Source organism: Zalophus californianus, chromosome 14, assembly GCF_009762305.2.
Source record: "Zalophus californianus isolate mZalCal1 chromosome 14, mZalCal1.pri.v2, whole genome shotgun sequence".
Lineage (NCBI taxonomy): Eukaryota > Metazoa > Chordata > Mammalia > Carnivora > Otariidae > Zalophus > Zalophus californianus.
In genome coordinates, this window is record NC_045608.1 from 77,335,617 (window position 1) to 77,353,483 (window position 17,867).

At 44.2% G+C, this 17,867-nt stretch overlaps 1 protein-coding gene across 12 annotated transcripts in view; it reads left to right on the forward strand.

Moving 5' to 3' along the window:
- ZNF532 (zinc finger protein 532) overlaps window positions 1-10,411 on the forward strand; it is a 104,738-nt gene extending 94,327 nt beyond the window's left edge. For 9 of the 12 annotated variants that reach the window (XM_027575544.2, XM_027575549.2, XM_027575547.2 and 6 more), the window contains 3 exons: window positions 4,517-4,629; window positions 6,630-6,777; window positions 8,371-8,865. In XM_027575544.2, coding sequence (XP_027431345.1) covers window positions 4,517-4,629; window positions 6,630-6,777; window positions 8,371-8,865 — 756 coding nt within the window. Of the gene's footprint in view, window positions 1-4,516; window positions 4,630-6,629; window positions 6,778-8,370 lie in introns of all 12 variants that reach the window. The other 3 variants (XM_027575543.1, XM_027575542.1, XM_027575554.1) reach the window with 3 other exon arrangements.
- Window positions 10,412-17,867: the final 7,456 nt, after the last annotated feature.

Sequence of the window (17,867 nt, forward strand, 5' to 3'; positions counted from 1 at the left end):
ATCCACCTTTTCCGACAGTCTAAACAATGTGAAGGAATGAGGCGCAAAGCCTCGTTCCTACCCTTGCCACCCACCAGCTCTTCAGTGTCTCATGTATCTTGAAGTGTCTCTCTGCAAGTATCATCATAGGTGTATATATGTTCTTTTTTTTTTTTTTTTACTTCTTTCCCATGCAGAACACAGCTTATGAATCTAATTTTCTGCACCGGCCCCTTCTCCATGTAGTATATGTCCTAGTTCATTTCATATCAGCGCATCAAGGTCTTCCATTCTTTTCCACAGCTGCATGGCAAGAATGTTGCTGTGGGAGTGCGTATAATTTATTTAACCAGTTCTCCCCTAGTGGAGCCAGATTTTTTCCAATCAAACGCAGTACTGTGCCAAATAACCTTGTATATACCATCAGTTCTGCCGTAACATGTGTGTTGAAAAACATTTGTTCTAATGCAGTTGATCTCTCGGGGAACAGTTGGAGCCTAACGTGAATTCTGAGTTTGCGCATGTGTGATTTTTATCCCTGAGAAGCACTAGGTGAGCACAGAAAATTGTGGAATGGAGTCGTGTGGGAATACACAAAACACATGCATGCACTCACCCCAGACTGCCGTCAGCGACCTCATCTCCCCGTTGAGTCACACGGGTCCACACCTGGTGTTACACCTTCCGCCCGACCCTCAGAGCTCAGGTAGCCCTCCTTTCTCCACTTCACAAAATCTCAACAAGCCGCAGCCCTCCCATGCCCACTTCCCCAGGCATCCTGCGTGACACCAGGCTACCGTTTTTATTAGGTGTGTCACTGACAGGGTTTGAGTGCTACGCCCCTAACTTCATTTTTGCCGGAAGCCCTGTGGTTTTTATTGCGTGATTTTGTGTAGTGCTGTGATTTGCGACCTGTGATGTATGTGTATCGTGTTATACAGAACTGACCGTACTGTGTGCGGGCGTATCTGTAGAATAGATTTCCGAGTGGAAAGGTCCACAGTTTTAGGAGTTCTGTCCTGTGGGATTACTGCTGTGATAGGCTGAAGTTTATACAGGTGATTGGGGTTTTCCTTTTTCATAGGAAGTGTTTATGGTAGAGCTGAAAGGTGTGTGTCAGCATGGCTTGGGAATAATTCTGCTCCCTTTCATCTCAAATCCGGGGGTGGGAGGTGGGTTCTGGGTGTGTGATGGCAGTTGAGGAAGCTCTTTGCGTGTCGGGGGGAGGCAGATAACCTCATGGAGGCAGGAATCTGGCCAGAGGGATGTCTCCCTCTATTTCTTCAGAGTCACCGGAAACAGAAAGACGGCTTCACGCCAAGACACAAGAAGGGACTGGTTATCAGAATGGGAAGTACCTGGTTGTGTGAGCCCGTGGCAATCCAAACACATCCACCGAGTGCCATCCAGAAAGACGGCCTTCAGAGGCATTGTAAGTCCCAGAGCTCAGACCTGGAGCCCACGGCTAGGGCACTCAGAGCAAAGGCATTTGCTAAGAGGAGCTGATGCTTTCTTTCCTAAAGAATGTGAAGGTAAAAGAGTCAAAACTTGGAGATTAGGGAGAAAGTTTAGGAAATGGACCCAACTGTTTGTTTTATTTGGTATTTAAAGTTTTCAAAAAATTTCAGACCCTCTAGCTATCCTTTCACTACTTCATTAAAGAGTTCTATTTAAAAGCAAAATAATTCATAATTGAGTAGGAAAACCTAACTATAAGAAGTCCACTCAGGGCCCTAGTTCCCTCAATCTCAGCTTGCACTGCTGGAGCCAGGAGGAAGTAAATGACCTTAACAGTCTTGAACACCGAATGACAATAGACTTTATGCTTTTTCAGTACAGTTTTGGTTTTGGTTTTTTTTTTTTCCATTTGTGTTCGGTTGATAAAAATTGCTTTCTGTGTCATGAAGTGGCACTAGGAACTATTATAATACTGAAGAGATAGAAGTTAGGAAAATAAATTAGATAAAGCAGCCTTGAATAAGTTAGTATTTAAAATTTAACAAAGAAGGAAGTCATTTGTTTTCTTAGGTAATGGGAGCACGGCAGGTCTGATCTGGAGACTGGTGTTTAAACCTGTGATTTTCTTGTCACCACTGCTTTTGAAACCCTGCTCCATTGTTTGGGGATTGCACAGCTCATTTCTGCATTTTTTCATAAAGACGTTGGAAAAGAAGAGTATCTCACACATTGTCAACTCTTTTTGAAAATAGTAATTACTGATTCAGCTAAGCTGCTCTTCATTTAATTTATTACCTACTGAGGATTTCTTTACTGATATTTCTCTATTAAAATTTTGATTTGATATTAATATAATGACACCATAACAAGAAATGGAATTTCAAACCCTTCATCTTCATGGAAAATGCAGTTTGCATTCCTCTGAGGCCTCTTGCCCTGTTGTATGGTTAGAAAGCTATATGTCCATTCTCTACTTGTTTTATGGTGATTTGCTGTAACTGTCTTGCATTTAGAAAAATGTCTTGTGTTTTGACTCTTCCAGGATCTTAACATTGTCCATCTTATAGATATAAAATTCTGCAGGAATTAGATATTAATAGATATTTCAGTACCTTTTTTGAAACATAGGACTGTTCATGACTGTTCTTAAAGCTTCATTCTGAAGAAACCTCTTATTCTCCTGGCTACATAAATGCTAATCCAAGAGACTAGGGATTGTCTGTATTATGTGATCAAGATTTCTATGAAGGAATACCTTTGGGGAAAAGAGACAGCGTGGCTCTGAGGCATTAGTTTGCTATTCGCTTTGTGGTTCCCCTCCCGCCCCCCGATATTATTCTCGTAATATCCCAGATCGCACGCTTAGGAGAACGAGAAAAGCAGTACTGTGACTTCTATCTTTAGCGTGGAGAAGAAGCTTCCTCCTTTGCCTCTGTCTAGGTTTTTGAGCACTTGCACACTGATACGTTTTATTTAAAAGAGTGTTTTCCACTCCTTTTTTCATTTTTAAGATTTTATTTATTGATTTGACAGAGAGCGAGCGAGAGAGCACAAGCAGGGGGAGCAGCAGAGGGAGAGGGAGAAGCAGGCTTCCCGCTGAGCAAGGAGCCCATTGGCGGGGCTCGATTTCAGGACCCTGGGATCATGACCTGAGCCGAAGGCAGACACTTAACCGACTGAGGCACCCAGGCACCCCAGTATTTTCCACTCTTAAAATGAGACTTGATATGTAACTTTATTATTATTCATAAAAGAATATTTATTGAGGATTTCTCTGTGTCCCAAGGACTGTGCTGACGCATTCCCCTCCCCGCATTACCCTCAGCACCCTCTGAGGAAGGCACTGTGGTGATCCCCAACTCTCAGGTCGGGGAGTGGGTGTTTATGGAGAAACTGTCCCAGGATCACACGGTTCGATTTGTGAGCGGTAGAGACGAGGCGCCAACCCGTTTCTGGGTCTCCAGAGCCAAGCTCAACCACTTAAACAGTTTTGCTTACCAGTTTGAATAAGGGCATGTTTGTCAAGTGATTAGTATAAAAACATTGTTTAAAAATATTTCTCATTTCTTTAATCACTTAGCCCACAATTGCTTGCTTATCTCTTCTTATTGCCAAAAATAGTAATGTTATTTCATATGAGATCTTGTTTCTACTTCAGCCTTATTTTTAAGGAGGGTTTAGCCAAATGTTCCATTCACGAGGCTGACAGTTATTTCTTGATCTAATTTCCTTGTGAAACGACATTGTTTGATTCCAGACTGCAGTGCGTATTGTACCCAAAGAATGTGTTTTTAGGTTAAGCCGCGTAATTTTGCTTCAAAGGTTCCACATGAGAATCTGTTGAATTAACACAAGTATGTCATAGCCAAACTCACTTTTAACGTTGACTTTTATATCTCTTGCTCTCTCATTGTCCCCCAGCCTCCATGCACACAGGCATGCATGCTGCAGATACTTAGTGGCAGCCTCCATAAAGTGGTTTCAAACTCTTTGTGTTCTTGAAATAACTAAATGGTATTATTCAAAAGGCCTTTTGGAAAACTCTTCTCTTATGGTAGGAATAATTAATCAGCGGGGGGGAAGTCAAAATGTTTCGAATCAGCTAGAGGTTTCATTTAAAATGGCACACTGGATAAGTTAACATTCTTTCTGGATCTATAGCAAATTAAGTAATGGTTTTATTTGGTATTTATTGAAGCATTATGTTTTCATATAGTGTCTGCTGTCTGAAATGTTAAAAATACCATTTATATCTCTTTTGCAAAGAAAATTTAATGTTTTCAAATATCCGTGGGTTTCTGTTGAATCAACACCGTTAAGTGTTTTGAGAAAAAATATAATATTTTATTCTTAGGATAACGTTTCTCCCATTCTCTAGAAATTAATTAGCTTCTTTGTGGTTACCCTAGCCCTGCCCTTCCTTTTTATTACATTTTAAGAAGAATCTTTTGGTTTTGTCCTTGTATTGCTTAAACATTATTGGTTATTATAACTTAAACTATTATGAAAGCATTCTTAATTTTTAAAGTGATTCTAGTTTTCTCTTAAGTGACTCTCTCTCTCTTTTCTCCTAATGAAGCAAATGAAAAAACACCCTTGCCGCCAGTGTGACAAATCTTTCAGCTCCTCACACAGCCTGTGCCGTCACAATCGGATCAAGCACAAAGGCATCAGGAAAGTTTATACCTGCTCGTAAGTCGTGATTTCTAATGTGGGAAGCACAGCAAAAGGATAAGGCGCGAACTTCTAGGTTTTTCATATGTTGCCATTAACTTTCCATTTCTCTGCTGTAGTTCATAGATCTTCAGTTTTCAGCTATATTCTGTTTTCTTGATTGGGTTGTAACACTCAAATAGTAAGATAAACAGCAGTAGCCTCTTGCCTACCCTGTGTACGTTCCTGGGTCCTTACCTGTTGTCCAGAGGTACCTGAGCATTTTGGAGAAGTGATTGATTTGCAGGTGCACATTTGAATGAGATGCTTTTTGGTCACTCTATGCCCAGGGAGTTGCCAACACTCATTGGCAGTTTGATTGTCCAGTTGATTGGTTCAGAGCAGACCCTGATAGGGCCTGGTCATGGAGTCAGTCCTAGGCTGACCTCTTTCCCTAATGCAGGGTGGACTTTTCTCGGCACACACTTTTGGCTAAGAGACCAAATTCAAGGAATTGAGTGGGCGAGGACACCGAGTGGATGGTCGAGCCACTCTGGACAGCCACGAGCTCCTTCATTGTATATGAGAAGCAGAACTGGTTATAGCCTTGGTGGAAAAGCTTTATCACCCACTCAACCAGAGCATGCCCCGGGGGGGGGGGGCCAGAGAATCAATACAACAGGGTTACCTACTGTAAGGCACTTCTCCTAAAAGGGAAGACTAACAGGAACACAAGCCGTGTAGCCGCGTGTAGCGTGTGGCATGATCAGAGCAGGGCGCAGGGTATTGTGTGGCTTGGGATGCTCGTGAAGGTTGACTAAGTTTGGCGAGGCTTCGGTGTTCTCGGTTAGCCAGGGAAAGTTTCTCGGGTAGGGAAACTGGGACATCGACTCTCCTTCGGTGAAATTGAAGCTGGGAGTGATTCTGGTGAGATGAAAACATCCTGTGACTAAGGCCTGCATGTGTGAGACTGCATTGAGAGGATCGGAGAACTTAGAAGGAAGCCCTGGCTGCGAGTCTGGTATGGCTTTGTCCTTCCTCAGCTAGGTTTGTGTATTTCTCTTGGGAGTCACTGTAAGGCCGAGCGATGCTTGGATTGTCCGGCTGGTTTCCTTTATTCTTTGGTGTTGGTGCTGGCTCCCGATGCTGCCCCGTAGCGGGTCTCGAACATGAAATCATCAGGGTGTGGGGCCAGTCATTACAGAATGTCCAGAAGCCTTTTGATTCTGCATAAGACCTCGTGCTGTTCACGCTCGTTCACTGCATCGGTTTTCTTCATGTCTGCCTTACAGCGTCCATAGTCACCATGGTCATTAACTTTTTTCTTTTTGTCCGTTTCATTAAGAAAATGGTGAACTCATATCTTCTAAAGGAAAAACTGTCCATAATCTGCAGGTTTGGGTCCCCCCCCCCCCCCACAAGGTGAAGTGAAAGCTTAAAAGATCGACCAATTTTGGATATCTGTTCAGTTTCCTACATTTTAACCCTGTGATACCATGTTTGTGCCTTGGTGAGGAATTTGACAGGGCTAGGCACCCTGTCTTGTCTTTGTTATGGCAGAGTGGACAGGAATAATTAACATCCACGTGAAGGAATCGGGGAGGGACTTTTTCATTCTAAAGTATCTCTTATGACATAAATTCTGAGAGAACACTGAGTCATTGTAAAGAAAACTTTTGAAATTTGATATTTCTCTATTTAAAAATTAAAGCTCTCTAGAATTATAAATTAAGTAATACCTCAACCAAACCTAGACAAGAAATACTCTATCTGAACCTAATTAGGCTGGTCCCATAAGGACCCAAAAAAGTGACAGAAAGAATGCCTTTTACAAAAACCACAGAAATTTTGCTCACAAATTTGGAAACTGCAATTCATAGCGAAATTGCTATTTCATTTTAGACCATTGGTATTCATACAGATCATCTTGACCCCGCGGAGCGTCCTGTTGGCTGGTGGAGGTCTTTCCCCGACGAGCGTACTCTTGAGCGTGGGTTACTTTCCAGCAGGCAGGTTACCTCCTTGTCTTTGCTTCACAGGCACTGCCCAGACTCCAGGCGCACCTTTACGAAACGGTTGATGCTGGAGAAACATATCCAACTCATGCACGGTATTAAGGATCCTGACTTGAAAGAAATGACAGAAGCCACCAATGAGGAGGAAACAGAAATAAAAGAAGATACCAAGGTCAAACACTGCAGATGTTCTCTTTACAGTGACGTTGTGTTGACTTGCTTTTTCCATTCATGCTCTTCACTTGATATTTTTCTAAATCCAAGCCTATATGCATGAAGGTATAAAATAATAGGTCATCTCCCTTCACGCCCATTCTGATCTTTCATCTTGCTCCTAAGTTTCTTCTCTTTCCAGAAACAGCCTGAGGGATCTACTTACGTATATAAATTACAGAATTTTGTGTGGACTCCCGTAAACGGTCTCTTAGCCAGAAGGACTGTAGAAAGCTAGATTCTTTCTTGTTGGCAGTATATCGGTTGTGAAAGGTACCTAATAAAAATGAAGAGATTTGTCTTCGTTTCACTTTGTAATAGTAAAAGATAAAATCACAAATCTCTGCCTTGTCCTTAGGTCAGTGGGTAGTGAACTTGACTTAGACAACAGTATATATATTAACCTGTGTATCAGGCATGTGTGTGCCAAGTGGTATTCGAGGAGGGAGCAGTCTGGCAGACGTTTAGGGAGATTCTGCTGTCTTCGGCACTGGGCTGCATCTGGAATGTACCTGGGTAACCGTCTGTGTGTGTGTTCCCGGAGTTAATCATTGAGTAAAGCCTAGTCAGAATACAAGTCCGACAAGAGTCGCATTGTATTGTAATCTTTTTCCCCTCAAGTGGTGGGAGTGGGGGGTTGGGACGGAATTGAAGAATCTTTGTGCAGGGGCAGCTTCAGGCCAAGGCTGTGTGTGAGTGGTGCCCTGTCAACGGGGCAGAAAAGATGGGCCACCGAACACGGAGGAGGGAGTGTCCCCGCGGCTTGGACTTTCCGGGACCTGGAAGTGTGAGGGGTCAGACTTAGAAAGTTGGAAAGGAAGGAGAAAAGCATGGCCAGCGGGTGAGCCATGTGCCGAAGGGGAGTGAGTGTGCAGGGGAGCTCGGGAAATGGACCAGCTGGGCCTTGCAGCGGCTTCCGGGCCAGTCCCAGAAGAGGCAAAGCCCCGACATTTCTCTGCCCACCCCCCGCGTCCTCTCCGCATACCTGCTCACTCTGCGGCAGCCGCGCCGGCCTCCCTTTGGGCCCCTAGGCCAGCTGCCGCCTGGGCCCCGAGCCTGGACCCCCCGCGCTCCCCACAGCAGGCCTCGGTTCAGGTGCCACGGTCCCCAGGGCCATCCCTGCCTGTGCTGGGCAGTCTCACAAACCCACCCACCCCCACTTGCGCGTGCCATCCCCATTCCACGCCCTGCTTTGTTTTCCGGGGGTCCGGCCCACGGCGATCTCCTGGCTTGTGCTTTTCTGTCCCGCTCCGTTGGAGCCTGCATTCCGGGGAGGCAGGGACTCGGTTGTCCGCTCCTGGGCCCCGCTGCTGCCGAGGTGCCTGGGAACGCAGGAGCTCGGGTCCCGTGTGTGGAGCAGATGAAAGGCGGGAGCCCCCCGGGGAGCAGGGGTTGTTGGGGGGGCAGACACGCAGCTGTAGGAAACCCCGAACCCCGAAACCCACAGTCCTTGCTGCCCTCGCAGCTCTAAGGCCCAGGGAGAACCGGTCATGGATCACCCGCGGGGCAGAACCATTTTCACTTGTGTCCACTTTCTTTTTTTCTCTCGAAGGTTCCCAGCCCCAAGCGGAAGTTGGAAGAACCAGTTTTAGAGTTCAGACCTCCCAGAGGGGCAATTACCCAACCACTGAAAAAGCTGAAGATCAATGTTTTCAAGGTTCACAAATGTGCCGTGTGCGGCTTCACCACTGAAAACCTACTGCAGTTCCACGAACACATCCCTCAACACAAGTCGGACGGCTCCTCCTACCAGTGCCGGGAGTGTGGCCTCTGCTACACGTCGCACGTGTCCCTGTCCAGGCACCTGTTCATCGTGCACAAGCTGAAGGAGCCCCAGCCCGTGTCCAAGCAGAATGGGGCCGGGGAAGAGAACCAGCAGGAGAACAAGCCAAGCCCCGAGGACGAGTCGCCCGACGGCGCGGGGTCAGACCGAAAGTGCAAAGTGTGCGCAAAAACGTTTGAAACTGAAGCTGCCTTAAATGCTCACATGCGGACACACGGCATGGCCTTCATTAAATCCAAGAGAGCGAGCTCGGCCGAGAAATAGCCACAGCCCTTCCGTAAGGAAAATCCCTGTCCACATTGGAAAAAGAGACATTTTTGTTACAAAAAGTTTGCAGTATAATAGAGTTAACAGTACTGTCTAGGCTGTTGCAATATATTCTCTCTGAGTGTACCTTCACCTCGTCGTGTATCCTCGATAAGTATTAAAACAGTATTTGAGTTTAAAAGAGTTTGTATATATTTAAATGAATAACTTTTTATACTCTTTGTTACATGTTTGTATCGGTATTTAGTGGAAAATGTTTTGAGGTTTTATTTTTTTTTCCTTTTTTTGGTTTTTTGGTGTTTTTTGTTTATTGTTTTTTTTTCCCTCCCCGGGTTAGAATTTTTCTTTTTGTACTGTTTCTTTTAAAACAGAGTTCTTAGTAACAGGGGCAGTTCCTGAATTCAAATAAACCATTTTGTATGTTACCGATTTGAATGGGTTACTAATTCCAGGCTAAGATAATGCCTTTTTTAGTGTTTTTAATTTTTAGAATTCACTACATAAATTGTAGGTATTGTGGGTCTCAAAAACACTAGGGACTTTTAAGTGTCTTAGCATTACCCTCAACGTGCCTGCTCTGAGTCGGTGAGTGCACCTCCGACGTGTCGCTGCACCCCCAGCACGTGGCATTTTCTTCCAGGCCACGCCAAACGGTGTTGAAACCAGCCCTGCAGGTAGCTTCTTTCCCAGCAGCGGATTAAAAACTTCAGCCAGAACGCCAGGAAGGAGCGTGCATTTCCCTAATTCCACTGTAGAATGGGGAAGGAAGGGCATTCCAAAGGGAAAACCCAGAGGCCGGTGGTTTTCTGGGCGGATTTTGCAAGGCTGGCCGAAAGAGCACAAGGTCAAGTCACAAAAGGGCTGGACTACTGTAAAAGTTACACATCTGTAGTTAGAACAATAGATTTCTACAGTCTAGTTTTTTGTCATGTAATTTATTAACTCTTACAAAGACACAACTAAAAATATCAAGTATTTCTCTGGCTCTTGACAGGAAAAAAAAAAATCACAGTTGACTTAACCCTTTGCTGTCTAAAGAGTTGGCGTTTCCTGTTCTGGGTGCTACTGCCAAACGTTCTGGTACTTGGAGTTGGAATGCACAACTTCTACCACCGACCTATCAATGCAGCAAGTGCGGGTCGCGATTGGCCGGGCGGTCACGCACTGAGCCACCAGGCTTCAGTTCGGTCGTTTTCAATAAGTATCTTCAATATCAGGAGTTCTGCTTCATCGAAACGCAGCAGGGCTACTGCTCTGTCCCTTCCGTTTATAGTTCTCTGGGAGAGTTCTCTATTTTTCAGTTTTTGGTTTTTTTGTGTTTTCTTTGGCATTTTATATCTTGTATTTATCCCTAAAACATGTTTTGTACTTTTTTTTTTTTAAAGAAAAATTCGTTTGTGTATATATAGATACTTGCATGATATACTGTAGTCAACGTTCGGTTCCTCAAAAGGTCTTGCTGCTGTCAGGTGTTATGCACTACATCCATCATAACTGTATTAAACACATTTCATATGTAAATAAACGCGGGACATTAGCCCTTGTGCTTTTGTGAGAGTTATTGATGGTGGTCTCTGACATCTCCATGAAGTTGAGGAAGTGATTAATGGCAGGAACAGGCTGCAGGATATTGCAGAATTCTTACCCCCTCCCCCCCCCCGAAGAACGGCATATTCGTTCTCATTAGCAATCAGCTCTTTTGTCACTTTCTCGTCAACTCCCATCAATTCATGGGTATAATGCAAGGGCGTGATAAAGTATTCCTACACTTGAAATTCAATTACTGTTACTTGTTATATTTATACTTGTGTTACTCTAAGTTGTATTCATAGCATTTTCATGTGTTTCTGCATTTTAACCTTGCAATAAACCTGTGTGGTGGGCTGCACGGGTCTTAAAATAGTCTAGTTTTACAGTTGAGGAAGCTGAGCTCAGATTCAGTTCTTTGCCTAAGCCCTCACAGTGGGTAAGTGGCTTTGCGTATTAGAACCCAGATATTCTTGCTCTAAATCTTAGTGCTCGCTCTATGTGTTTATGTACATATTGACAAATACTCATTTATTCAACAAATAAAAAGTATGTGCAAAACACGATACTAGAATTTTTGTTTGTGGCACTATGGCTTTTATCAGATAAAGTGAAAGTCGCTCTGAAGTACCCAGAAATGCTTGTCAGTATAAAGTTAGTGTCCATAAATGCTCAGTTGAGCACCCAAGAAAGTTTCAAAGAATGCCTTGAGATCCAAAATGAAGAAATTGAAATCCAGAGTAGAAAAACAGCACACAGGGCTATCGCCCTGGGAGGGAACCTGGATGGTTCAACCGAAGAGAGAATTGGTGAGCTGGAGGATGGGTCGTGAAGAAATTACCTGGAATACAGCACAGAGGTAAGGAGATGAAATCTATGGAAGAAATTAGAAGTCAAAAAGGACAAAATAACAGGATTCATAGCCATTCCAGAAAGAGGGAACAGAATAGAGAGGCTATCTCTATCTCTATCTCAAACGAATTATCTTAGCCATTAGTGAAAGACGTGAACACTTGGGCTGACTCGGTTGAGTGCTGAGCAGAAATCCACAGTGGAACTTGTGTGAGTTCTACCCATTCTTCACTAGTGGTGGGTCTGGATGGAATTGCAGATGTGAGAACTTGAGAAACAGGATATATTCAGACCAAAGGCAGAAACTGGGGCATGCTCCATGAATTCTTAGGAGGCCCATTTCCTCGGTTCAGAGTGAGCTGAGGCTTACAGTGTAGGCTCAGGCCAACATGTAAAAAGCCTTGAATGATGGACCAGGGTTTGTACTGTGATAGAGATGAGTTATTTATTTGGACAGGGGAGTGATAGAACCAGATTAGTCGGCGGCAGTATTTAGGATGGAAGGTGGGGGAGCGTATCAATCAGGACCAGTTAGGTTATGCTGTGGTTACAACCCTAAATCTTAGTGTCTTAAAACAGCAAGACTTCTCTCTTGGTCACATTTGATGTTCATTGTCGGTTGGCTGGAGACATAGCTCCAAACCCCCTTGTCTCCTTACTCCCACTGTCACAGAAAATTGCTGGTTCCTCTGGCAAAGGGAAAGTGCAATTAAATGCTCTTGGCTAGAAGTGACAGATGTCACCCTTCACAGTTCATTGGCCAAAACCAGTCCCATGATCCTGCCTCCTCACAAGGAGGCTGGAAGTACAATCCTACAACGTGCCCAGAAGATGAAGGCTGCACATATTTGAGCAGCATAGATGGCCATCACAGTCATAACGTTTAAATTGGTCAAGATCTGGTGCTAGCCCAGCCATGGTCATGAGGTGAACTTAGGGTGGTGAGAGTAGGCCTGGAAAGAAGCTGTGGTTGTAGGGGTCATTTCAGAACTAGTACCAAGAGGATTCCATGCTGTGGGAAACGGAGAAAGAAGAGGAATCAGACTTCTTAAGGTGATTTCTTAGATTTTTTTTTTCAGGGTTTAGATGACTTAAATAGAAATGGGAAAGTCAAGATGATAGCTAACTTTGGGGAAGTTTGCACTTTAGACATGCATACAAGATACGTTTTTGCTGGAGGATGTGGTTGGATGGTTTTATTTTATCAATAATTGAGTTAACAGTAATGCATAAAGAAGAATGCCAACAAGGGGATGAAGACTATGACAATGAGAAAAAGGAAGGTGTTGGCTCAGGCTACATGGTGTAGACCGCTTCTTCCTCCCAAACACATTTTCTGCCAATTCTTGGCTCCTACTTCAGTAAGTACTCCCAAAGAACTACTGTTCCATCCGGAAGCCCCAGGTCAGTGGGCTTGTGAGTTCCGTCCCAGGATCTCTGGCCAACAGGGAGATTGACGGAATCTTTGGCCAAGATGAATATATTATTTCATGTTAATGTATCCATCATCCTGTGAGCGCTGTTGTTGTTGTTGTTGTTTTTTTTCTTTTAATGCCTAAGTGGAAGGGGGCAAAAAGGAAAATGTGTTTGAAGAATTGCATACAATATGATTTAATGGAACCATTCGTCTCTCCCAAAGAATGGTCTGAGAATAACGAGGGATGTGCTAAATGTGGAAAGCTGCTTGTGACATTTATAAATGTTACACAAAAGACACAGTCACTTGGGAATCAGATGCTGGAAGGGTCCCCTATTGGAGCTCTTCAGTCTAAATGTACATTTTCTACATAAGGAACCTGGATTTTGTTTCCTTAAAAACTTGGCTCCTACTTTATACAATTCACTCCTTGCTTACATTGACCCTTGACTCGTCTTTGTTTACTTTGAGTTTCTTGCAATTAGGAACCTCATATCCCTCAAGAGCTCATTGTAAACTTTTGGGATAGGACAGTGGGAACTTAGGTCTCTGCAAAGAGCCTCTTTCTGCTGCTAGGAGCTTCTAGACTAGCCAGTTGTAATTCCGTTGTCACCAATACCCCCAAAACTTTTTTTTTTAATTTCATTTATTTATTTATTTGACAGCATGAGCAAGAAGGGAGGAGCAAAGGAAGAGGCAGAAGCAGGCTCCCCCCTGAGCAGGGAGCCCGATGAGGGACTCAATCCCAGGACCCTGGGATCCTGACCTGAGCTGAAGGCAGATGCTTAACCAGCTGAGCCACCCAGGCACCCCTCTTATTTTTTTTCAAGATTTTATTGTTTATTTGAGAGAGCAAGCATGAACAGGGAGTTGGGGCACAGGGAGAGGGAGAAACAGACTCTCAAATGAGCAGGGAGCCCCATGCGGGGCTCCATCCCAGGACCCTGAGACCATGACCCAAGCTGAAGGCAGATGCTTAACCAACTGAGCCACCCAGACACCCCGCAAATCTCTTATTTTGAATAGCCCAGCCTTGGTCCACATGATTTGGCGGTGAGGCTCAATCTGAAACTTGGCTACTGTCAGTCTTCCCTATAAAGTAGAACATTCTCTGTTCACCTCCATTTTTCCCTTCTACTGTCCCAGTAGATTTTGATGCACATTTTCCTGGACTCAATACATTGGATGATACAACTTCCATCATTTTGGCCTGTTTTTTCCTGGGAGTTTGCTCATTTATATTCACTGCCTTCATTGGAAAGGTAGATCTGGGAGTGCCCAGCATTAGATCCTTTGTGAATGAGGGTCCTAGCAGGACACAACCAGCACACTAAGAAAGGTTTCACTTCAAAGAAATTCAGGAAGGGACTGTTACAGAAAGTGCCGACTGGGAACAAGTGATAGCAAGGCATCCAGGGACTTAGCAATGGTGGGGAGCCCTTACGCACCCTCAGGCCTGCTGAGCAGGGGGTGGGGGGGCACCTAGAGCCATGGAACAGGGCCTCGGTCAGAGCTGTGGCAAAGCCAGGAGGGTGTAGGATGGAAATGATAGGGAAGCTGCCTCGACACCCTCAAAGATCTCCTGCCCTCACCTCCCACAGGTCAAAGCCAAATGAAAGCAAGAGGACAGAGAAGTCCCAGTGACCTCTCATCAGTGTGCTGGGCTCAGAGCAGGACAGAGCAGGTTGCATGAAGGATCTGGGCTACGGAGACATAATGATCACAGATACCTCTGGCACATACTCCCGGAAGCGCCTGCTGTATATTTGTTTCACTGGCCACATGCATTTTATGCCCTATAGGCTGGCCTTTAGCTGCAGCAGAGTCCTTTGGATTCCACATTTACTTTTTCTTTCTAATTACTTCTCCAGGTTTATCCTGGAATTATACCCTTCCCTTAGTGGTTATTTTTACCTAAGGAAACAGAGTAGCGTTTCCCAGAAAATATTCTTTGCTAGTTTCCAAATTCAATTTAGGAGGTTAGTTCTGACTCAAAACAGTGCTATTTATAATGTCTCACAGTATTTAAAGGAACTGATTATTCAATTTGCTTTGCTATTTTATCGCAAGCTGCTTATCCTGGAGTTTTTCTTATAGTTATAATTGTAAATTACACTACCACGGCCGTTCTGTTTCTAAAACAGTCCGTTGCAAGACTATGTATTTATCTATAGGGGAATGCTATGATTACAGTCCACCATCACACCTCTAACTCAGTTCCAGAAAGGGTGGGTTCAGTCCAAGAGTAATTTGCTGACCTTCAGGTCAAGTTTAATTGGATTGGTTATTTCTGGAGAATAAACTTTTTTTTTTTTTTTTTAAGAACAAGGAAAACATAGATCTGCTGATTGGCGAGGACAGTGTGATGTTGACAAGAGTCAGGAGAAAGCGGAGCTGCATGTGTCAAAGGGAACGACCCTGTCTTGGGAAAGGGTAGAAGACGTGTCTCGAAGTAGGGATAATGGACATTTATCCTTGGTTTTGTCAGTTCTGCATCTGACCCCTTTCCAGGGTTGGGGAGTCTGCCATGGCTTGAGTCTCCGCAAGAGATGGGTCTTGCCTCCTTCTCTGGAAACCAGAAGCTCACTCTGACCCCCAGCAGCCAACCCTCAGGCATGGGATGGCCACCACGTGGCCACAGTGATGCTCCTGCTTTGACTCTCAAGCGAAAGACACAAAGAAGCAGGGACATTTTGAATTTACTCATTCTGGTGGCCTGGTGGCAATGACACTCCTCGGCATCTCTCTTCACCGGAAAATCGGTCTGCCTTCAAGGAACCACTGAACTGTTTGGGATCCGGGCAGCGCCCACATCATGATGGGACATTTCAAAGCTTAGACTCTCGCTTCCCTCTGTGTAAGACACCATCGAAGCAGCGTGACAATGTCAGTTATCTTAGAAGAGACTTACCCAAGGGAAACACCAGTGCAGGCCTGTCCAGAGCCTTGTAGACCCCAGCCGACTTTCTGTCCTCACATCCTGCTGCATCTCCCTCGCCCCCAAGCTGTTCCTGTCACACCCTGTTCCCATCCCTTCACTGGGCCTGGCACTGGTTCTTCCCTCTGCCTGGAATGTTCTTCCCTCCGTTATTATTCCCACATGCGCCTTTTCCTTTCTTTCTCGTTGGTTCGGATGTCACCTTCTCGGCCTTTCCAGGTCACCTTGCTTACAACGTGCCCACCCCGCCCAGCAGCACACAGCCACTCGCCTCTCTCTACTTCTTTGCCCTGCGGTATATTTTCCTCCTGGCACTTAGCACCCCCCGACGTTACGTGCTTATTTATCAACCGTCTGTCATCCTTGGGATACATGTGCTGAGCTTCTGTGGGACTCTGCCTGCTTTGAAATCTGCGATCGCCATTCCCTCTCAGCAGAAGAGGCGTCCATTCTGCAGCCCGACAACGGCAGGTTTTATTTTCCCCAGCAGGCTGATCCTTACTCTCATCGGCAAAGACAAATCCTTGTACCCTCAAAGCCAGCGCCAGCTGAAGAGCAGCTGATTCCCTCTCCTGGAGAGCTAGTTACTTGAATAAAATGATTGTGGCATTAATAACAGCATCAGCTGATTACTGCTGCCTCAGGAAACAATAAAGACCTGCTTTCAGGAAGGGAACGCGTGGTTTACTTTCATGTCCTATTTTTACATCCAACACATTGCATTGCACGAAACAGGTTATCTACAGGTGTCTTCGAAAAACAACCAAGTCTCCTTGAACCTCGATCAGTCATGATTGTATTTCTCAGGGTTTGGAACAAACATTCAAAGTGTCCCCAGCTATTAATTATCCAAAAGTAAGATTCTCTTTTTCCTTTTTACGTAGGTGGTATTTTAAAATCATCTTAGATGGTTTTTAATACTAATGATTAAAGCATGGATGTGTGTTCTGCTCGTTTATGTTTTTTCTGCCAGGTGACAAAAGATGGAGTATTTAACCCTGAATTCTAAGAGCTGTACCATTCCCAGTTTCAGTGATTACAGACTGTTGACAACGGAGTTGGAAGTCAATTCAGGTGTCAGAGGTTTTTCTGTTTAGTGATTTTTTTTTTTAAGATTAAAAAAAAATTTTTTTAAGTAATCTCTACACTCAACGTGGGACTTGAACCTACAGCTCCGAGATCAAGAGTAGCATGCTCCACCGACTGAGCCAGCCCCGGTTAGTCATTCCTAAATATTCAAATTACCTAAACCTCTAGTGTTGGGAAGCCTCCCCACCCCACCCCACCCTTTTTTTTTTTTTTTTTTTTTTTTAACGTAGGAAGTTAGTTAAAGCCCAGGAGATACATTTGGGACTGAGGGCTCTAAAACAAACTCCTATTCGTTTAGGACTTAAGAGCTCTCATTTAATCTCTTAGGAAAACAACTTCGTGAGGCAGGATGATTTTATGATTTCACAGATGGGGTAACTGAAGTAGTCAACTACTTAAACCTTGTTTCTGGTGCTAAATTAGGTCCCCTTTTTAGTGGAAATTGCTGCTTTGTCTACGTAGCTCCAGGTTGGATGTTCTCTTTCATTTTTTTGTACGGAACTTTCCGTTTCTGCCTCAATTTAAGAACTGTAGAGGTGCGTGGTGACAATCTGATGCGCTAATGACAGAAAATAATTTTGAAGGAAGACTCAGAAGGTTTCAAGGTCATTGAAGCTAGCTATGACCTTGAAGGTCATTTGTATAAGGACCATTTGATAGTGGATCTCCTCTCTAACCCTGATCCAGTGTTCATCCAAAACTTGAGCACCTCTAAGATTGGAGACTTCTGCAAACTTTGAAAGAGCCCAGTTCATCTTTGGTTAGGTTTGGCTACTACAAAGTTCTTCTTTATTGTTTTAAGACTTTCCCTTTGTAACTTGGGTCTAATCTACTTTTTCAGCCTGTGTGCCTAAATCTTTTTTTCTTTAGTCCAATAACAATGACAATAATAGTAAGTTGCCACAATGGTTCTTGTTTATTAAGGGTCTACTATAGGTCAGCCACTGTGAAGTCCTCTGGTGTATACATTATCTGGGTGTCTGGTATATAGTATCATCTGCCAGGTGTGCAAGGGGCATTTAGAATATAAACATAGTAGCTAATACGTTTAAAGTATTTATGATAGGCCAGATGTTCTCCTAGTATTTTAAATGTATTTACTTAAATCTCAAAATAACTCCAAGAGGTTGAGACTATTGTTATCCTAATTTTCCAGATGAAGTAAATGAGGCAAGA